At 27.8% G+C, this 24,306-nt stretch overlaps 1 protein-coding gene across 4 annotated transcripts in view; it reads left to right on the forward strand.

Annotated features, from left to right (window-relative positions):
* The window catches only part of LOC109605080 (afadin), a 101,427-nt gene that overhangs the window by 40,997 nt on the left and 36,124 nt on the right, over positions 1 to 24,306 (forward strand). For all 4 annotated transcript variants that reach the window (XM_049966796.1, XM_049966793.1, XM_049966794.1 and 1 more), the window contains exons 3-6: positions 4,799 to 5,098; positions 5,818 to 5,977; positions 6,032 to 6,157; positions 6,216 to 6,464. In XM_049966796.1, coding sequence (XP_049822753.1) covers positions 4,799 to 5,098; positions 5,818 to 5,977; positions 6,032 to 6,157; positions 6,216 to 6,464 — 835 coding nt within the window. The remainder of the gene's footprint in view (positions 1 to 4,798; positions 5,099 to 5,817; positions 5,978 to 6,031; positions 6,158 to 6,215; positions 6,465 to 24,306) is intronic.

Consider the following 24,306-nt stretch of genomic DNA (forward strand, 5'->3'; position numbering starts at 1 on the left):
AAAATATGTTATAAAATGATATTACAACCCCTTTTTATAATAATTATATATTGAAGAAATGATCCTTTTAATAAATGTATATCACCATGAAAACTGTCTCAAACAAATCCAAAATTGTAAGAAATTGATTAAAAGACCAAAGCATCGATGTTTTGTCTTGTCCAATCTCCAGACATTAACCCAATAAAAAATTTTACAAATTTAAATGACCTCTTTACAGCAATTCAAGAGACATGAAGGAATAAAGACTTGTCATATATTCGGAAGATGATCGAGTCATGCCAGTCTATGCTATGGAGATGGGCCAAAACCATAAAACAAAAGGATGTTAATGTAAATTTTTAATTTTTTTATGAAAAAAGTAAAGCTTATAATTGAATGAAAAATAGCTGCAATTAAAAACTATTTTCATCTCGTGCGTCCCAGTTATTTTTAGAATGGATGTAACAAATTAAAACCATTCGCTTTGTCAAAACTGCAAATTGCATAAACTATGTTAATTGCTGTGGAAGTGCCAATTACCGCAGACCGTCTCTTCCGTCAATTCTGTAGCTCACACCTCATCACAAAACTGTACAGTTATCCAGCAAACACCTGTTTTTCATCTTGACCCATTTGGAGATGCTCGTGATAATTTCGGCCGTTTAAAAAATAATAATAACAAAGTGCATGGAACCACGCCTGGCTGATTTTCGGCCCAACTCAGGGAAGTTCCTCATTGTCATCGGCCATCGGACCATTGCGACTCGTTTAAACTTTTCGAGGGTTTCTGGTCGTACGAATTGGTAACTAGACTATGTAATTGAGAGGCCAAACTAACACGTTGTAGTTCAATAAAGACGAAGATATTCCATCGGATGTCGTCGACGTAGAACTTGGTAACCGTGTCATGATGCTGATTACCAACACAAACACGTCGAAGACACAGATGGAAATAAATCGAACGGAAGAAAAAGTAGGTGACTTTAGATGAGATGCAACAACTCACTATTCATGGGTTTACGTCGTTTTATTAATACCTAATTGAAATGCGACATATTAATTATTAATTAGATCCGATCGTTTGACAAAAATTAAGCGTTGGAAGAAAATTTGAATTCAATTCATTCAGCACGGCCGACGACAGTCAAGTCGGGCCGGTCTCGTTTGAAAACGGGCGTGGAATTGCTTTCACCGCTTCCATGCGCTATGCCAAAACCGTAGAATAAGGAGGCCACCGTCACAAAGATGATTAATTTAAATGGCTAGAAGATAAAAGTAACAGCAGCATTCTCACACTTGACCCTGTGCATTTTTTAACTGGCCAAAACGATTTGGTGGCTTGGGAAAGTTTGAATTATTGCATTTTTTATTTGTGCTGCACCCTATACACGGAATAATTGCTGCTAAAAGTAACAGCAATTGTAAACAGGAAGCCATATCCGAGTCTACATGTGAATGCAGTAAAAGAAGTGATAAACAATTGTAAATTCAAGATGTTGTGTAACAGTATCTTTGATCTTCTATTTTTTAAAATTACTGTTTTATAATCCTAATTTAATTTTCCAGCAGTTAACTATATTAAAATTTTTTAATAATAAAATTATATAAAACAGTTCCTCAATAAATTTCATTAGTATTTTTTAATTTTTTAAGTTTAATTTATCAAATTTAATTTAATTTTAATTTAATTTATATATATATATATATATATATATATATATATATATATATATATTTTTATATAATAATTAATAGATAGTTTTTAATTTATTTAGAATTGTTTTTATTTTTTTGATGTTTAATTGATTATTTTTAATTTTTTAAACATAATTTTTTTAATTCTGTAAATTTATACTGTTTTTTATTAATTTTATAAGCTTAATATTTTTGATATTTAATTGATTATTTTTAATTTTCTAAACTTAATATTTTATATCTTATAAATTTAAAATATATTTTTTTAAATTCTATAAATTTATAATAAGGATTTTAATTTTTATTTTAAATTAATTGGTCATTTTTAATTTTATAAAATTAATTTTTGAATTAGTTATTTTTAATTCTTTAATCTTAATTTTTTTAATTTATAATATTTTATATTTCATAAAATTAAAATAATAATTTAATTATTTGTTTTTTAAACTTTTTTTTTTAATTCCAGAATTTAAAATAATGATTTCAATTATTTTTTTTCATTTAATAAATTATTTTTAATTTAAGTGTTTAAATTTATAATAATGTATTTTTTTTATTTTTAATTCATTATTTTTGATTTTCTAATTTATCGAAAGGATTTTCTTTTTTAGTTTAATAGATTATTTTTAATTTATTTAGAATTGTTTTTAATATTTTTGTGTTTAATTGATTATTTTTAATTCTATAAATTTAATTTTCTAGAAGTTGACTATATTAAAATTTTTTAATAATAAAATCATATAAAACAGTTCCTCAATAAATTTAATTAGTAATTTTTAATTTTTTTTAACTTAATTGATTGTTTTTAATTTTTTAAACTTTAATATTTTTTAATATTATTTAATATTTAATAAAATTAGTTATTTTTAATTTTTAAGCCTAATATTTTATAAATTTAAAATCATTTATTTATTTCAATTTGATTTTTTAATTTTTTAATTTCGAATCGAATCGAAAGGATTTTATTTTTTTTTAGTTTAATAGATTATTTTTAATAGTTTATTTCGAATTGTTTTTAATTTTTTTTGTGTTTAATTGATTATTTTTAATTTTTTAAACTTAATTTTTTAATTCTATAAATTTATACTGTTTTTTATTAATTTTATAAGCTTAACTTTTTTATATTTAATTAGTTATTTTTAATTTTTTTTACTTATAAATTTTAAATAATATTTTAATTTAATCTGAATTTTTTAAATTCTATAAATTTATAATATGATTTTAATTTTATACAGTTTTATTATTATTATCTTTAATTAATTTTTTCAAATGTAATTAATTTAAATTTTCTAATTTAAATTAACTTAAGTGATATCTAATAGTTTTATTATTTTTCTTTAATTTATAATTATATATTAACATTTAGTTTTTTAAATTTAAGTATGAAGTAATTCATAAATTAAATTCATATGCCTAAAATGTAAAATAATCACAGGAATATATTATAATTCTTTTAAAAAAATAGCTTTTAAATTGTTGACATCTTTGTATATTCCTGTAAGTAAAATAAATAAAGAAATAGAGAAATAGTTCATAAATTATGTTGTAAAATAATCTCATTAATGTATCAAAGTTCCATTTCAGTCAGAAATGAGTGGTAAATAAATGGACGATTTTTGAAAAATTAAGTCTCAGATGAAAACTCTTGACATAATTTGATTTCATCGCCTGAAACTCGGTTTGTTTACCGACACGGAACGTCCACACTTGTGATAGTTAATTAATGACTTCAAGAGGGTGTCAAATCTAAATATTTGTGCACACTTGCCTTCTTAACAAAATCCACACACAATTAAAACCGTTGACATAAGTGCGTGAGAAGTGAGTATCGTATTTATTTACGAGGCAATTTAGCAAGGGGGCAACAAATCAAAATATCTTCATACGCAGACAGAGGCGAGACAATCTACGGCATTTACAGTTACTTAAATAGATTCAAAATGCCTATGCTAATGTTTTATATCCGTCCCTTTCAAAGGCAACCCGTCTGGGATTAGACGAACAAATTGACTGCAATTTAGATTAAAATCATCCCCGTCTGCCGTGTAATACCTACCTGTTGACTCAGACAACCCTTTGAATGGGGGCTGGACTATATTGGAGGTCTGTTAAGAGGAAGCGACTGTTCGATGGTTGTTAAATATTTATAAAGGGCCCTCAATCGATGCCGGCCGAGTATCAATCGACACAAGAAGACCGGATTCCGTAAAAGTGCCATGCGAAACGCGAAAAACGGCCTTAGGTGCTTCCGTGCATGTCTGTGCGCTTTTTAAATTTCCTAGCGTTTGTGCGAGAAAACGAGAAACAAAGCGGCTTGGAGCACAGTGGGTCAACGTCCTTTACCTTGTAGTAACCCACTACGCAACGTAGTATTACTTCTAACTGGCGTCGAAGCGGGCCCCTTTCTTCCACTACACACTGTTCCAAACGTTTTTTTAATCATCATTATGATAGGACCTTAAAAATTTAATAAAAGGTTTCAATGAATGAATTGTACAGTTATTTCGGACTGACTGAGTAATTAATAATGTTTACAAATACTAGAAATATTTTAATCCAAGCTGGCACTCCAAAGCTGAGTGGAGTTTGCTCAATTAATAATGAAGCCATTGCTCTCGAAAGTTATTGCAATGATGGCTGTTATAAATTTGCGTTCCTGTCAGGTTATTCACAATAATTATTGCCTTCGAGTCTTTTGTGCACATTGAATGTATTGCGCGTGAATTTCACGGTGGGTGTACAGTTACATTTTATTGTACCCAAGATGGAAATCTTCATAAAAGTGCCACAATTACGCCTGATATTAAAAAATGACTTGTACTGTAGGCAATTTTTTCTTATGCCCATAGTTTTTATAACTTAGACCACACAGACTTGGGAATCCAGCAGCATTAGAACTGGTGATTAAAATAATTATAGTAAATCAACTAACGGCTTTTTTAAAGGCGAATTTAGGCCTGCTTAACCTGTTTGATCTTAGCCTTTCGATCGTATCGAAATTGTAATGGCTGTTGTGCCCGGACACGATCATTGTGAATGAAAATTTCTCAGATTATATCAATGGAAACTCGATTCGATGTTATCACGCCGCAAATTACAACGACCGTTTATCTTGTTTCAGGATTTGGAGTTCCATGGTGTCATGCGGTTCTACTTCCAAGACTCCGGCCAAAAGGTGGCGACGAAATGCATAAGGGTGGCGTCCGACGCCACCGTCGAAGACGTCATCGGCACCCTGGTCGAGAAGTTCAGGCCCGACATGAGGATGCTGTCGGTGCCCTCGTACGCCCTGTACGAACTGCACGAGGGCTGTCCGGAGAGGAAGATGTCCCCGGACGAGAAGCCCCTGCTGGTGCAGTTAAACTGGCACGTTGACGACCGAGAGGGAAGATTCTTGTTGAAGAATATCGACGACAAAACGGTTAGTTATTTTAACATGCACACTAGGTTGTGTGTACTACATGTTTTTATCGTCTTAAATCATTGTAATGCAACGTTCAGTTGCAATAAATTATGACAACGCCAAATAATTGGTTTGTTATATCGTAAATTCATTCATAACACTGAAACGGCTCGGGAATATTAATTAAACAGCGCAATTGCGGTGTCCATTTCCCATAATTGTAGAGTGTTTCACTACCAAGTACTGTGGTTACAATAGTGACCAGGAAACGTATTATTTATGTGATACGGTTGCGTTTAAAGACCACACAGTTCTTCATAAACTATTAATGAAGCATTTGTTTCAGCAAATGTTTTTTGGAAACATCCAATTAGAATTAATCAAATTTCAATTTAAGCTGTGACATTTTATTTACGTTACACATCTGTATATATCAATTAAAGTTGGCATCTGATTAGAGACCATAAGGCAGATAATTTGATTTGTTGTTTCTTCGTAATTAATTGTGTAAACCGATATGCACTCTCCCCTTTTAATTGTTTTACCATGTGTTACGGTCTATTTTGGTTTTTTATTGTTTACATAACACCATTAAAATACACGTGTCCAAAAGTTGTAAATTGAGTACATTAAAATTGAATTAATGGTATTACTCATAAATATTTATGGCTGTAATTGTTACGATAATTATTTCAGAGTTCATTTCAATAACTGGAATATATTTTTGTTTGTTACAGTCCAACTCTGTTGGAACAATCGATTCAAATGCGAGTTTTCGACGAAAACTGTCGAAGAGGGAGAAGAAACAACTGAAGAAACAGGAGAAACTGTCCAGGATGAAGAGCGAAAACGGCGACGTCAATGACAAAGACGGAGTCGCCGAAAAATTATACACAGGTAACTCATCGCCCTGAAGTTGTTTGACAAATTAAGCACAGATTAATTTTTCAGAATTGCCGGAAACGTCATTCACAAGATCAATTTCGAATCCCGAAGCTGTGATGAGGAGAAGACGACAACAGAAACTTGAAAAGAAACTGCAGCAATTCCGTTCCAAAGATGGTGGTCCCGACACAGGTACTTCCTGCAGCTTCAACACCCGGCTTTGTTACTAATTATTGGTTATTTTATTCAGGGGGCACTTTAAAAATATACGGCGAGGCCTTGTGCAAAGACGTGCCTTACAAGACGTTGTTGTTATCCGTCCGTGACTGCGCCGGGGCAGTCGTCAGGGAGATGCTGGACAAGTACGGGTTGACCAAGATCGATCCCACCCAGTGGTGCCTCGTCCAGGTCACCCAGCAACCCGGAGTACCTGATTCCGAATACGTCCTGGACGACGACGAGTGTCCGCTGTCCATACTCATGAATGCGCCCAATACCGGTAAGTTTTTTCATTAATGCTGATTTTGTCGCCACAAATATCTTCGGTGGGGGGAACTGAAACAAAATATTTATGAAAAAGTACAATTATTTAAAATTTTAATAAATTAAAACGATGTGGGTTATAAATTTAAATATATTTTATGTTATTAGCATTTAAATTCAATAAAAACATAAAACTGTTTTTAAGCAAAATTTTGCTTTGCCCTGTGTATTTCTGAATAAGTTTGGTGTATTTAAATCGTCAAATTTATATGTGACTATAGGCAACCTAGTTTACACGCAAGTCTTTAGGTAATATAGAACTGTCTAATATTCTAGTCATTCTTCCAGTTTCTGAATTTATGTTGTTATTATGTTTTAGTAAAAAAAATTATTTATATTTAATTATTATTGTATGAATATTAAAAATTAAATACATATTTATTACTATGAATGTTGAAATATTTTGATGTTAAAAATGAATGAAACAAAATTAAAGTTATAATAAAAAAAAATATTAAAATTTGCTTTTACAACACAATATTCAAAACTCTTATTTTATTTATTTTACAATTGTCTTGCATTAAATTATTGTTAATTTTACAGATATTAACAAAAAATTTTGATAATTTTGTTGATAATTATGTGTTTTATATTTTTAACAATTATCCAATAATTATGTTTGATAATTATTCAGGTCATTATGAAAAAAACTCAGATTTTTACATCTTTATAACCCCTATTAAAGATAAAAATGATAAATATATGAGGATATTAAAATGTCTTAATTTTAATTAATTTAATTATTTGTCAGTTCTTAAAACATTCAAATCTTATATTGTGTCTATTTTAAATATGTTTTGCTTTAAGTTATCGTTATTTTTGTAATAAATATGTTATCTCCAAATTATCAACATTTGATAATTATTAAGATAATCATACACATTTCAAATAATCAAAATTCTTATATTGCTTATTTTAAATATATATTTTATTAAATTATGCCTATATTTTCTTATATTTTTAATAAATTATCAAAATCCGATAATTACTCAGATAATCATCAACTTTTGACATTCTCTCAACCTTTTTTACTTTCACTGAAATAATAAATATTACATAATATAAAATTGCATCTATTTTAAAGATTACGATTAGATATTATTTCTTACGTTTATAATAAATATTCCTTAATTATCAATATATGATAATTATTAAAATGATCATAAACATTTAAGTATTTAAAATTCTTATTTTCCTTAATTTAAAAATATATTTTATTAAATTATGCTTGTATTTTGTTACATTTATTATTAATATCCCATAATTATCAACATTTGAAAAATTCTCAGTTAATCTACAACTTTTGATGTTCAAATCTCTTTTACTTATAAATAAATTTTGTATAATATAAAATTCTTATATTTAAATTAAATATCTCATGATTATAAACATTTGTTAATTATTCAAATAATTATCAACTTTTGAAATATTCAGAAACATCATTTTTATGATGTTTGTATTATAAAGATGCAAAAATGTTTATTTAAAACTACTGAATAAAATTAATAAATTAAATGATCTGAAAATAATATAATAATAATTTATTTTATTTATCATGTATTTTTGTCTTATTTATTATAAATGATTTCAACAATTTAATTAGAAAAAGTTAATTAAAACCTTTTTAATGTTATTTAATAATTTCTAATAAAATTTTAATCAATATTTTTTATATATTTTAATAAGAAACTTAATTGCCCTTTGTTCTCTCAAGAATATTTAACGTTTTATTTTATGTAACATATTTTAACTTATAAATTTCAGTTATACATAATTTTTAACTAAAAAATCTAATATTTAGGTTTTAGATTTATATTTAATCGAATGTTATTTAATGTATCAATTATCAATAACTTTTTTTAAATTATAATTGTCAACTTTAATTTTTTTTATAAATTTGTAATTGGAAAAATTTACTTGTTCACTTGTCATCATAAATAATTAAAATTTTCTTTTAAAATAATAATAATAATAATTTTAATATAATTTTAATTTACAAAAAATTGAATCATTTTGTATTTAATAGTATATCTGAAATACTAAAATAATTCATTCAAAATGGATATATTTGATTATTTGCATTTAAATTCCTGATGCAAAAAACCACATATTTAATAAAGCTTTCTGCGCCGCACATTCTGAAAGCTTTTCTGCTTCACCCTGCCGGCAGTGGGATGGCGCCAGTCATTCTTCAGCTCCGCCAAAACTCGAGTCAAAGCTTTCGAGTCGGAAACCTGTCCCACGCCCACGCAATTGCCTCCGGGCGGCAACGTGTTCTTCAGACAATGAACACACCACAACAACAACAACAATAACGAATTCAAAGAGACTTTTAAAGTCTCGAACTCTCGATGCCGGGTGAACCGCTGCCACCGTCCCACCACCGCTCCGTTCCTCGCGTCCTCTCTTTCCTCCGTCTTTCCCTCGTCGTCCGCGGGGCCAACGACGGTCGGTCGGAGGCGAAGAGGCGAAAGAGCACTTCGCCAGACCGTCGCGGACGGCTTGAGCGTGTGTGTCTGTGTGTGTGTGAGTGTGTTCAAGGGGCAGCGCATGCCTCGATGAACACGCCGGGAGGTTAAAGTGCGTCATTCACGGCGAGACGCCGCGCGATGGTGTTCGTCTTTTCTTCAGCAACGCAACGTCGACCATGAACTTTTCCTTTTCGGTTTTGGAGCGGACGAACGAGGCGAACCGGAGCGGCCCGTTTACCGAATGATGCGTCCGGACCGATTCCAGTTATGACCGTTCCAGTGGTAAAATGATGGACTGGGGCATAAGACGTACGTATTTAACTAGTAACACTTGGTTTGGTAGTGTAGCCGTGCCAGCGGAGAGCGTCTCCCAAAGGCAAACGAGTTCCTCCGTGATTTATATCGTTGGTTTTTCGAAAACCAGTCACGCGCCAATGTTGTTTTGTTTGGCATCGGTTCGCTCCGAGCTCGCACACACACACACTCACACGGGGAGTTGAAAAACGTTTGCGTGCAAGACGGCCTTTTAACCGCTAACGGATTATTAAACAAAAAACGTAATTAGCAACCTGTTGTTGTGCATATCGATGCCAATTAATGGACATTGGGGTATCACCGGCGAATCGATAAGCCCAGAATTGGATGTAATCGTTGACGTTTGACCTATGCGGATCAAACTGGGAACGGTACACACGGATCCGCGGGGACGGCAGGTGGAAGTTCCGAGGACTTGATATTAATCGCTGTTCTATTTCGAAACTCTCCCTCCGTTCGATGTCTGGTTCTCCAGTTGGAAGTGGTTTGAACCTAACACAACCACCGCTTTTTGCCTTACGTGTCGGGCAGGACAATAAATCACAAAGGGATTATTTGATTTATTGGTAAAATTATCGGGACAACTTGAACAAAATTAATTACATCCATACTAATTTTATATATTGGGTTTATTCAATCATTTAGTTGACAAAGAATCATCAATTATACTTAAATGACAGGTGTAAAGGATGGAATAAGACATAAATAATTGATCTCGATTTGTTCTATTTTTAACCCACTACTTAATTATTTCATTAGTATTGATTATAATTACAATTTTACCAAATAAGAATTTTATACCTGGGAGTGCAGTTGTGCAGGTTCCTAAAAGTCTCCTTTAAACCGGTGTACCAAGATTAAGGCTAAAAATAAGCGGCCGCTTCCAACCGTTTAAATGTCAAAACATTTTTATTGTCCAATATATTGGATTGACGTTTTCCTGCATCAGTAAATAGTGCACTTTTGGCTTTTACTTGACAGGTGGGGCGGCGGCGATCATCTGTTGTAAATAAATAATACATTACCGGTGGAAGGAAATCAATACGGGCCCAATGGAAAACACTTCAGTTTTCTATTGATTATTCAATAATTTATGACGGCGGAATTAGTTATAAGGTTAACAGTGCGGTGCTACAAATTATGTTGATGGTGCGATGGGACATCTATTGGAAGTTTTCCACGACGTGGGGAAAAGATTTTCGTGTGTGGGTGTAGAACAAGGTCAAGTTGTTGTTGACAAACGATGGATTTGGGCCACATGCGCCCTTTAAAGTGACGATTCGTTTAATCTGTGCCATTGTTCCTATTGCAGGTACAAAGAAATTACATATTCCAATACTAAATTGAATATTCAATCCAATATCCGCATATTATCAATTTTTTATATATTCATAAATTATGTTTACAATAAATATCTGACAATTATCAATATTTGATAATTATTGGGTTTTGATATATTCAAAACACTTATTTTGCTCGTTTACAATAAATTTTGCGTTATACAATTCTTATATTTAATAATTATTTAAGTATTTGATAATTGTTCAGAAGATATATTTCTTAATTCAGAATTAATACACTAAATTCTTAAATTTCCATAAATTTAAACATAAACAATATTCGATAATTATCAATATTTCATATTCTATTTTAAACATATTTTACATGAATTGTCCTTAATTTTTTTATATTTTTAATTAATATAACATAATTATCAACATTTGATAATTATTAAGATAATCAACAGTGTTTGATGCATTCAAAATTCTATTTTAAAGATATTTTACATGAATTGTCCTTATTTTTTTTAATTTTTTTAATTAATGTAACATAATTATCAACATTTGATAATTATTAAAATAATCAACAGTCTTTGATGCATTCAAAATTCTATTTTAAAGATGTTTTACATTAAATTATCCGTAAATGTTCTTGTATTTGTAATAATTATTTCATAATTATCAACATTTGATAATTATTCAGGTAATAATCAGCTTTTGATACATTTAAAACTCTTATTTTACCGAAATTAAAGAAATATTGGATTATACTCTGCTTTTGTTTTCTTATATTTAAAATAAATATTCCATAATTATCAACATTTGATAATTCTTGATTACCTATTTTAAAGATATCTTTTTCTTAGATTTGTATTATATTTATAATAAATATCTCATAATTATCATCATTTGATAATTATTATGATAATCATCAGCGTTTGATGCACTGAAAATTCCTATTTTAAAGATATTTTACATGAATTGTCCTTATTTTTTATTTTTTTAATTAATATAACATAATTATCAACATTTGATAATTATTAAGATAATCAACAGTGTTTGATGCATTCAAAATTCTATTTTAATGACGTTTCACGTTAAATTATCCGTAAATTTTCTTGTATTTGTAATAAATATTTCATAATTATCAGCATACGATAATTCTTGATTACATATTTTAAAGATATCTTTTTCTTAAATTTGTATTATATTTATAATAAATATCTCATAATTATCTTCATTTGATAATTAATAAGATAATCATCAGCGTTTGATGCATTCAAAATTCCTATTTTAAAGATATTTTACATGAATTGTCCTCCATTTTTTTAACTTTTTTAATTAATATATCATAATTATCATCATTTGATAATTATTAAGATAATCATCAGCGTTTGATGCATTCAAAATTCCCATTTTAAAGATATTTTACATGAATTGGCCTTTATTTTTTTAATTAATATAACTTAATTATTAATATTTGATAATTATTAAAATAATCATCAGTGTTTGATACATTCAAAATCCTATTTTAATAATGTTAATAATTTGTAATAAATATTTCATAATTATCAACATATGATAATTATTAAGGTAATAATCAGCTTTTGATGCATTCAAAACTCTTATTTTATTCAAATTAATGATATATTATATTATTATGCTTTTGTTTTCTTATATTTATAATAAATATTCCATAATTATCAACATTTGATTATTATTAAGGTAATAATCATCTGAACTTTGCCAGAAATCAAAAGTAAAAATTACACATAATTTCAACATTGGTAATTATATGCTGAAAATAAAAATTTCTTGTTTTGCCTATTTTAGAAATATTTTACATAAAAATGTGCTTATATTTTCTTTGCAATAAACCATAATTATCAACAATTGTTAAGTAATAAGATAATCATCAGCTTTTGATGTACTTAAATTTCTTCTGGCATATGATAATAATAATAATATAATTTATTTAGAATAAATATCTCATAATTATCAACATTTATTGGTTATTCAAATAATTATCATCCTTTGAAATTGTTTATTGTCTCTAAAGATTGACAGGGTTAACAGTGGTGATATATCTATTGGTTTTTCCACAATGGGGAGACAAGATTTTCTGGTGTGGGTGTAGAACAAGGTCGAGTTATTGTTGACAATCGATGGATTTAGGCCACATGTGTCTGATAAAGTGATAAATCGTTTAATCTGTGCCATTTTTCATTTTATAGATCGTAAAAAATATGCGTCGTCCAAAACTAAATTGGGTTTAATCCATCCATCTCGTGTTTATCTAATATTCTGCCAATCCAGGTCGTTTTATTTTTTCCCCGATAAATGAATTCGTCCCAGTTTGTTGTTCTGAATAATTAAAGCCGAATACAACATTTAATGGCTCCTGCTTATCATTATTTCAACGGTGATAACTGAACAATCAGAAATATTTTATTATCCGCGATGGCTTTATCGAATTGTCGAGTGTTGATGCATTTTTCAGAGTCCACTTGTCGCCAAACTCTGACTTGCAAATACACAGCGACATCGGCGATAACGTCTCAAGTAAAGGACAGAAGGGTTTGTAAAAACGCGATTGTGTCACGTAGCGAGGCGACGTGGAAAAAAGGCCCGATGGGACGCCGGGGACGCGTTCAAAAGGTTCGTCGGCGACGGAAATCGTGCCGGGTGTGGATTCTAAAAATTAAAGCCAACAACGGGGCGACGTTTCCCACATCGATACTTACATTGTTTCCGAAGACGAGAGTCGCGTCGCGTACGCCGTTTCCGTTTCCACAGAACCGTCGTCTTGTCCGAGACTCCCGCACTGCGGAGTGGAGTTATGGCCAATTTGCCGTAATTGTGCACCTCTCGCTTCGCTTACGGCCGGCTCCGCCGCAAACAAACTTCCATGCGATAAAAGTGAATGGATTTTTTATTGCACCGCCGGTGATTTTGCCGATAGCCGGATTATGTTGTAAAATCGTGTAATCTGATAAGAATGATATCGGTGTTTAGGGAAATAATAAAAATGATTAAACTATTGTTAGTTTGGTTCGCGCCGTTCTGGTCACGTAATGTAAGTTAATTCGTTTCATTGAACGCGGGTTCGGTACAAATAGGTGTAGAACAAAAAAACAACAACGTTGATTGCGTGGAACCTGAAGAATCCGAAGGTTGCCCAATTAGATTCGAATTATCCCCTGGGCGAGACACAAACGAAGTAGGAGATGTATTCCGTCGATTTTTCGGTCTATTATAGACAATGCCGGAGCACGTTCGACTAGGTTGGTTCCATTAGTATTCTTTTGTGACGGCTAATTCAAATGTGCTGTTGCAAGCAACCAGCCGTGGGCAGACGCGAAGACGTTTTACATTTTTCTTGATTCCCCCTTTTGCTTCGCCATCCAATTTGTTATTGTTCTGTTCAACGCTGACAGCAATACAAATCGTAAAACAATCATTATTGTTATTAAATGGCAAATACTTATGAATAATAAATTTCCCATAATTATCAACATTTGATAATTATGCGGATAATAATCATTTTTTAAAATATTTCAAATTTTTATTATGGGTATTAAATATATGACTTTATTAAATTATCCTTAAATTTTCTTATATTCATGATAAATTTCCCATAGTTATCAACTTTTGATAATCATTCAGATAATCATCAACTTTTGAAATATGCAAAGCTATTCTTTTGTTCATTTTAAAGATATTTTATATCAAATTATCCTTAAATTTCCTCATATTTATAGTAAGTAATTTAATTTTCAATATTTGATAATTTTCTAAATAATTATCAATTTTTAAAATATTCAGAATTATAATTTTGACTATGTTAAAGTTGTTTTGGATTAAATTATTCTTAATTTTTATTATACTTATCATAAATATCACATAATTATTATTTTTGATAATTATTCAGATAATTAATAATTTCGAAATATATATCAAAGTTTTATTTTGTTTATCTTAAATACATCTTACATTAAATTATCTTCCAAATTTCTTATATTTGTATTATATTTGTAATAAATATCTCTTAATTATCATCATTTGATAATTATTCAAATATCCATCAATCTTTGAAATATTCAAAACTCCTATTTTGTTTATTTTAAATATGTCATCCATTAAATCATCTAATTTTTGAAATATTTAATGTTTCTATTTTTTCTATTTTAAAGCTGTGTTCAATCAACATTTGATTAAAATAATCAACTTCTGAAATATTCAAAACCATTGTTTTGTACATTTTAAAGATATTTTCCATCAAACTATCTTTAAATTTTCTCATATTTATAGTAAATAAATTAAAATTATCAACATTGGATAATTTTTGATATAGTTATCAATTTTTAAAATGTTCAGAAGAATATATTTTACATTAAATTATCCTACAATTTTATTAGATTTGTTTTATATTTTTAATAAATATCTTATTATAATTATCATCATTTGATAATTCATAAATAAATAAATATTCAAAACTCTTATTTTGTTTATTTTAAATATATCTTCCATTAAATTATTCTCAAATTTTCTCATATTTATAGTGAATATCCCGTAAATAATTATTAAAATAAATATTAATTTTTGAAATATTTAATATTATTATTTTTCCTATTTTAAAGTAGTCATGCATTAAATTATCCTTAAATTTTATTATATTTATCATAAATATCAGATAATTATTATCTTTAATAATTATTCAGGTAATAATATTCTAAACTTTTATTTTGCCTATTTTAAATATATCTTACATTAAATTATTCTCCAATTCTGTTAGATTTATATTATATTTGTAATAAATATCTCATAATTACCATAATTTGATAATTAATCAAATAATCATCAACCTTTGAAATATTCAAAACTCTTATTTTGTTTATTTTAAATTTATCTTCTCTTAAATTATCCTCAAATTTTCTCATATGTATAGTAAATATCCCGTAATTATCAACATTTGATAATGCTTTAAATAAATATTAATTTTTGAAATATTTAATATTTTTATTATTCCTATTTTAAAGTTATATTGTATTAAATTATCCTTAAATTTTATGATATTTCATTAATATCATATAATTATTATCTTTTAATAATTATCAGGTAATTAATAATATTGAAAATATTTATTATAAAACTTTTATTTTGCCTATTTTAAATCTATATTTTATATTAATTTATCCTCCAATTTTGTTAGATTTGTATTATATTTGTAATAAATATCTCATAATTATCATCATTTGATAATTATTAAAATAGACATCAACCTTTGAAATAGGTAAAACTCTTATTTTGTTTATTTAAAATATATCTTCCATTAAATTATCCTCAAATTTTCTTATATTTATAGTGAATATATCGTAATTATCAACATTTGATAATTATTGAAAGAAATATTTAATTTTGAAATATTTAATATTCTTGTTGTTCCTATTTTAAAGTTGTCTTCCATTAAATTATCCTTAAATGTTTTTATATTCATAATAAATTTCACATAATTAACAACATTTGATCATTATTCAGATAATTATCAATTTTTGATATATTCAACTCTTATTTTATCTATTTTAGAGATATCTTGCATTAAATAGTCCTGAAATGTTCTTATATTTATAAAAGTATTACATAATTAACAAAATTTGATAATTATTCAAATAATAAATTTCTAATGTATTCAATACATTTATTTATTTGGTTTACTTTAAATATATTTTCTATCAAATTAATTTTTTCTATCAAATTTTCTCGTATTTGTAATAAATATCCCATAATTATCAACAGTTTATAATTATTGAAATATTCAAAACTCTTATTTTGCCTATTTTAAAGATGTCTTGTATTAAAATAGCCTTACATTTCCTAATATTCCATAATTATAGTCAGTTAATGACTATTTAGATAATCAAGTAATTTCGGAATTCTTATCTTTCCTATTTTGAAGATTTCTTACATTAGTGATCAATATTTGACAATTATTCACGTATTTATGTCTACTAAAAAGATGCGTAAAATTATCCTTCAATTTTCTTACATTCATAATAAATATCCCATAATTATCAACATTTCATAATTAGTCAGATAATCAACTTTTTAATTATTCAAAACTTTTACCTTATTTATTTTAAATTTATCTTCCATTAAATTATTCATACATTTTTTTTATATTTATAGAAAGTATTCCATAATTATCAACCTGATAAATACAGAAATTATTGAAGGGTAATCTTAGGAACAGGTTACTGATTAACAATGTAGAATCCAAATTGAGATTTCCTTTTTATTTGATACTAATATCAACTATGTACATAATTATCACTTGATTATCATCATCTAAGCATATCACGATAATTAGATAATTATCGACTGACTTTGCTTAATAAGTTTTTAGTGGATTTGACCCTTGAGTCCATTAAATTCGGATACCTGTTGCCTGAGAATGGGCACAGTAGTTCCAAACGCACTTAACACCAAAAAACAGTTTTCTTTATTACGTAACGGCAACCGAAAATTGGGCTTAATATAACATTTGACAAAAGTTATGGGAGCAAAATACGTCTGAAATAATGGAAGACAATCCGACGCGGAGACAAAGGAATAGCGGACCGGAATGACATGATCGCGTGCGTAAAATAAAATTGATATTCGCCGTTCGATAGTTCGAATATCTCAAAGAGCATTGCCGTTCGCCAAGCCAACACGATATGGATGGGGCTCTTTAATTGAATGCGTTTCGGTCGCAAGACCTGTTCTTGACGACAACTGTACAACCGGAGAGGATTTCGAAGAACAATCCACACTTTAAAGAGAAATAGGTGTATCTGCGGAATACTAATTGAGCTGCTACGTACAATATGCATGCAGTTCCACGCCTTTAAAACCATATTTTACGCCACTTTCTAATTTAACAGCACACGAAATTAATTCGCCACGTATCGATCGTAACTGTAACAATCAATAGGTTGTAACAAGCCCCATTAATAACAGAGTCGGGACCTCTTAGATTTATAAATACGTCGCTTCCGTTTTATTTCACCAACATCCTGTGTCTCGATCTAAAATTAATAAAAAAAACTCCAAATGTTAAACGGGTGGCGTTGCGTCGCCGCACGTTTCCGATGGCGTAATTAAGAGACTTTTAGACAAAATCCAGCGATAACTTAACAATTATTTTCGCTAATGGCGTGGATATAACGGCTCCTCGTCGGGCCACACGATCGCACAATTAGGTGCAGCTTTGTCTGCATTGTTATCTATAATTAGCTTTTAACCCTTGCGAAAACATCGTCCACAATTAATTTTGTTTTACATCGGTCGGTCACATTTTATTATTCGAATTGTTGGTGGGTTTTTGTGGGCGGAGGTTATTGAATCGTAACAGATATGGATTAACTTGGATGTTGGAGGGTACCGGTTAAATTAGTTACTGGAATATATTTAATTAGAAACCGGGAACAAAGGTCAAAGCTAATTAATCAAATTTCAGCGTAGTACACAGCGAGGAGTTCCATTTATCAATTATAGCCAAGATGGAAAATTATGGGCGGCCTGTTCCACACAGCAAAATACATTTAATAAAACTAAAAGCTGAAAACTCTATTGTGTTTACTTTTTTTTTTTTTTTTCGTCTTCATATCAGCGATAAAGGATGAAATATGAACCGACCATTCACTAGATTCGCATTTCATGTTCTACAAAAGACTCGAAACGAAGCCCACAGACGTTTTTCTCATTCGAGACGTTAGCAGGAATAATGTTCCCGGCTAATATTAAAGATATTGTACCTAGACGTTTCCATCTCGGGAAAAACGGATTAACTCTCAACGATATGCCGAGATAAATGTGAATTTTACAATGTATCTTTGCCGGTTAATAATTCCAGATGTGGAAATGTTATTTGCGTTTCGTGTTTTGAATTAGAACCGTAATAAAGTTTTTTATTTTTATATTTTTAATACAGGGATTCACAAATTGGTTGTCTTTGACTGTTATGAGAATTTCCAGACCAGATGGAAAAACATATTTTGTTGTCTATGGTTTCTGAAATGTCTACGAAAATTGACTTTCTACAGCCATTTTTCACGATATAATATATATATTTTTTATATTTCATCATATTCAGGAAATTAATAATTTCGAAAATATTCTTTTATTCTGCCTATTTTAAAGATATCTTACATTAAATTATCGTCCAATTTTCTTAGATCTCATAATTATCATCATTTGACAATTATTGAAATATTCAAAACTCTTATTTTGTTTATTTTAAATATATCATTAAATTATCCTCAAATTTTCTTATATTTATAGTAAATATTCCGTAATTATTAACATGTGATAATTGTTGAAAGAAATACTTAATGTTGAAATATTTAATATTCTCGTTGTTCCTATTTTAAAGTTGTCTTGCTTTAAATTATCCTTAAATTTTCTTATATTCATAAAAAATTTCACATAATTATCAACATTTTATCATTATTCAGATATTCATCAATTTTTTATTTTAAAGATATCTTCTATCAAATTATCCTTAAATTTTCTCTTATTTATATTAAATATCACATAATTATTATCTTTAATAATTATTCAGGCAATTAATAATTTCGAAAATATTCTATTATTTTGCCTATTTTAAAGATATCTTACATTAAATTATCGTCCAATTTTCTTAGATTTGTATTATATTTGTAATAAATATCTCATATTTATCATCATTTGATAATTATTGAAATATTCAAAACTGTTATTTTGTTTATTTTAAATATATATTTCATTAAATTATTCTCAAATATTCTTATATTTATAATAAATATTCCGTAATTATCAACATGTGATAATTGTGAAAAGAAATATTTAATTTTGAAATATTTAATATTCTTGTTGTTCCTATTTTAAAGTTGTCTTGCTTTAAATTTTCTTATATTCATAATAAATTTCTCATAGTTATCAACGTTTGATCATTCATTCAGATAATTATCAATTTTTAATATATTCAAAACTCATATAATTTATATATTATTTATTTTGTTTATTTTAAAGATATATTCTATCAAATTATCCTTAAATTTTCTCGTATCTATATTAAATATCCCACAATTATCAACATTTAATAATTATTGAAAGAAATATTTAATTTTGAATTTATTAATTTGCCTATATTAAAGATATCTTGTATTAAATTAGCCTTAAATTTCCTTATATTTATAATAAATATCCCATAATTATACTCAGTTAATGATTATTCAGATAATTAAATAATTTCAAAACTAAAAAAGAGTATCATATTTCTTTAAACCAAATTATATATTCGTACTCTCAGGCAAAAGTTATCTTAACTAAAGATATAACATTAATTTTCAGCCCATTAAACAATTTCAGATCTGAATACTTAAGTCAGATTGATCTGAAAACACCTTATAAACCGTTTTGGAATTCCTGGTATATATTCTAGTGATTAATTTGATCCTGATCACCTAAAAGGAGAATATTTAAACTGTGGTTAAAGATGCAATAAAGGAACATCGTAAATATTACTTTTTACTATTGAAACTTCCTCCAGAAATAACATGACATATTTTTCCGATTGTCAATAAGGATGATAAAGCATGATTGATGTTTTCTTAAAGATTTCATCTAGAAATTTGTAACTTTTCTATTTTGAGAAATTAGGTCTGGCCAATATTAAGTTTCATTTCGTCCTGTCAGAAACATTAATTATCCATTACAATCATTCAAACTCACTCACGTTTTCCTGCACTCTAAAATTCAATTCAATTGTAAATATATTCTAATAATGCAATTTTGATGTCGTCATTTTAGAGATATTGATAAATTATAATTTATTTTTGTTTTTGTTCTAGGTAAGTGTAATCTTCATTGTAAACATTGCCTTATAAAGGTTTGGTGAGTATTAATTGTTTGGGTTGTCGTTTAATTGAGATAAATTCATTAAGGAGTTTTTAAATCAAATATATAATTTTTTTAGAACAAAACTCATGTTTTCAATAAGCAAAGTTTCTTTATTTGTTTGATTTATATACTTAAAATATATTGCATTAATTTAGAAATGAACCTTCTGTGGGAAAATCAGATATTGAAACTAAACTCCATATTTTTCTAAAATAATATAGAAAAAATGTGTTCCTTTTTACTAAAATTATCATCAGATGTCATTTAATTGAGACATTCTTGAATGAATATTTTTAAATTAAATATATAAATTTATATAGTAAGAAAATTATTAATTTTAAAAGAAACCTCAATTTTTAAATAAACAAAGAATTATATACTTATATGGTACTGAATTAATTTAAAAATGAACCTTCTATAGGAAAATCAAATATTAAGAAAAAACTATATATTTTTCTAAATTAATTAAAAAAAAATTGTTCTTTTTTACTCTAATAAAATTATTATCAGATGTTGTTCAATTGAAACATATTCATTCAAGGGTTTTTAAATTAAATATATAAATTTATTTAGTAAAAAATATTGTTTTAGAAGAAAACTCAATTTTTGAATGTTATTGAATTAATTTAAAAATGAACATTCTATAGGAAAATCAGATATTGGAATTAAACTCCATATTTTTCTAAAATAGTATAGAAAAAATATCCTCTTTTTTAATATAATAAAATTACCATCAAATATCGTTTAACTGAAACAAATTCATTCAGTTTTTAACATAAATATATAAATTTATATAGTAAAAAATATCAATTTTAGAAAAAATCTCACCCCTCTCACCACTAAATAAACAAAGTTACTTTATGTGTTAGAAATATAGAATTCTGTATATGGTATTGGACTAATTTAAAAGTCAGCAAATTCGTGGACCAAGCTCCATATTTTTCTAAAATAATATAAAAAAAATGTCCTCTTTTTTACTCTAATAAAATTATCATCAAATATCGTTTAATTGAGATAAATTCATACAGTTTTTAACTAAAATATATAAATTTATTTAGTAAAAAAATTTCAATTTTAGAAAAAATCTCATCCATCTCTCACCACTAAATAAACAAAGTATCTATTAGAAATACAGAAATATGATATTGGACTAATTTAAAAATTATCATTTTATTGAGCAATCAAATATTGACTCCATATTCTAATTTGCAGCACAAAACTTTGTTCCATTTACTCTAATAAAATTACCATAAAATAAAATTAGAAATGTTTTTCAGAAATTAAATTTTAGAGTATCTGAAAGAATTTAAATGATTTCATTTTAATCGAAATTCCTAAACTGATTAAAATTTATAATTTGATTCGTTTAAACAATTTTTTCATGAGCTATAAATTTTCATCATAAATTTGGCTAAATAAAACTTATTATTAGCCAAAAATATCATTTTAAACTAAGAACGTAGTAAGTGCATATTTCAAAAAGTCCATTATTACCAATTATTACCAATTTAAAAGCCAAACATTTACGTACCCTTCATCTTAAAAAAATCAGGCAACTGCTCACATTTGAGAATACATCTTGACGACCATGATGATGTCATAGCTAACTGGTCGTTACGATTATCACCGGCCTGTTGGAGCAAAACTAAAAGAAAAAAAAAACGGATCCCGTCGCCGGCCGCAGAACGGGACGACGCAAGCGATAAACACACACACACACCCCTTCCCCGCAAACCGGACGGGCATACAAGCAACAGCCGCCCCGTACCGTGGCGGCGGTTGTATAGTTTGTAATATTGCGCATAATATCGCCGACTGCGGACCCGAAATGCTCTCCACTCCGGTAATCCGTGGCCGTCATTTCACGCCGCGATAGCCGGTCGCTTATCACGCGTCGCGACGCCAGCCGGCGTCTTGTCTTGTCGTGCGTTGTTTTTGTCGCGTCTTTGGTGCGGTGGTGTGTATATCGGGGGACGGTGATTTATTTATCGGGGGTCTATTGGTTTTTCGGTGAGTTTTTTCGGAGTGACCGACGCTGCGATTCGATTTGTTAAGTGAAAATGTGACTGTGGGGCGATTTATTCGGTCGAAAACCACTTTTGTCGGTGCTTCAGGTTCTTAATTTTCTATATTTAGACTATAAATTGTTCTGGAGGTAAATACGAAATAACAAATTTAGGTAGGGTTTTTTCAAAGACTTAACAAGCTACTTAATAATAAAATGGAAAAAGAAGTATTTTTTTATTACAAAAACTAAATTCAATAAACTTGATCACATTTTTTCTTTTACTATTAATTCATTTCAATTAACGAACTTTTAAAAATATTCAGAAATGTGTATTTTTGTGACTATTTCTGACTTTCTTTCAAATTTTTTGAAAAATGTATTATGCGTTAATAAAAAACTAATTCTAAAGTCAGCCTTAAGGAATTTAAAATAAAATAATAGTAACTGAAACTGAAGAAAACATTTTATTTTACAATAAATCACTTTAAAATTCTTCCTTAAAAACCATTCTAAAATAAGCAGTCTTTACTAAATAATATTGATTTTTTCTTATCCTTATTATTAAAAAAACAATAAAATATTTATTTAATTTTTTTTATGAAAAATATATTCTAAATTTGTGGAAACTGTTGTTTGAGTTACTAAACTGAAAGATGTCTTTTGTTAGTAAGAAATTGTTTATTACAGATTTTTAAACGTCAATAATAAATTTAAGTAAAATCAACTTGAAGAAAAATAAGGCAATTTTTACAAAACTGAAAAAATATTTTATTTACCAATAAATTACTTTAAATTAACGTGTTTTTAAAGACATACATGAAACATCTTTTCTTAATCTTTTTATTAAAAAAATAATAAAATGTCTATTTCTAACTTAATTTTTTAATGAAAAAGATATTCTACATTTGTGGAAAATGTTATTTGAGTTAATGAACTGTAATATGTCTTTTATTAGTAAGAAATTATTTATTACAGATTTTTAAACGTCAATAATAAATTTATGTAAAATCAACTTGAAGAAAAATAAGGCAACTTTTACAAAACTGAAAAAATATTTTATTTACCAATAAATTACTTTATATGAATGGTTTTTAAAAGAATCATGAAATATGCAGTCTTAACTAAAAAAATGTTGATCTCTTCTTAATCTTATTAAAAAAATAATAAAAGGTATTTCTAACTTCATTTTTTTATGAAAAATATCTTCTATATTTGAGTTACCAAAAAATAATTTGTTTCACATTTTTAAATGTTAATTAATTAACTACTTAAGTCATTTAAATACATTCTACAATATGAGATTAAATATCAAAATATTGTTTCTTTTTCTTAAATTTGTATAATTATTTTTCTGATTATACATCTCTATAAACTTTCCCAATGTTTATGGAAACTACTGTGTCAGTTGCTAAATTGAAAAAAGTTTTTAAATTATTTTTCAGTGTTGTTTTAATTGTATTTTTTTTGAATAAATGCTTTTAACTTCGTACATCTTTAAACCGTTAATAACAGGAATAAATAAGTGTTTAGTTCAAGGTATCCTTTTTGTATCTTCATCATATAATTTAGACTTTACCAAAGACATATTTAACTTTCCGACTTTCAATTACCAAGATCAAAGACATTTTATTTCTCATCATGTCTTTACATTACCATATTCCCGCTTCGTGAAACTTATTTAGTATGTATATTTTATGAGCAAATACAACATTTATCAATTACCCATAGGGAAAAGATAATTAATTATACATGGCTGTGGTAAATTGAAACACGTTAGTATTTCAATTTCATTCGATGTGAATG

Source organism: Aethina tumida, chromosome 4, assembly GCF_024364675.1.
Source record: "Aethina tumida isolate Nest 87 chromosome 4, icAetTumi1.1, whole genome shotgun sequence".
Classification (NCBI taxonomy): domain Eukaryota; kingdom Metazoa; phylum Arthropoda; class Insecta; order Coleoptera; family Nitidulidae; genus Aethina; species Aethina tumida.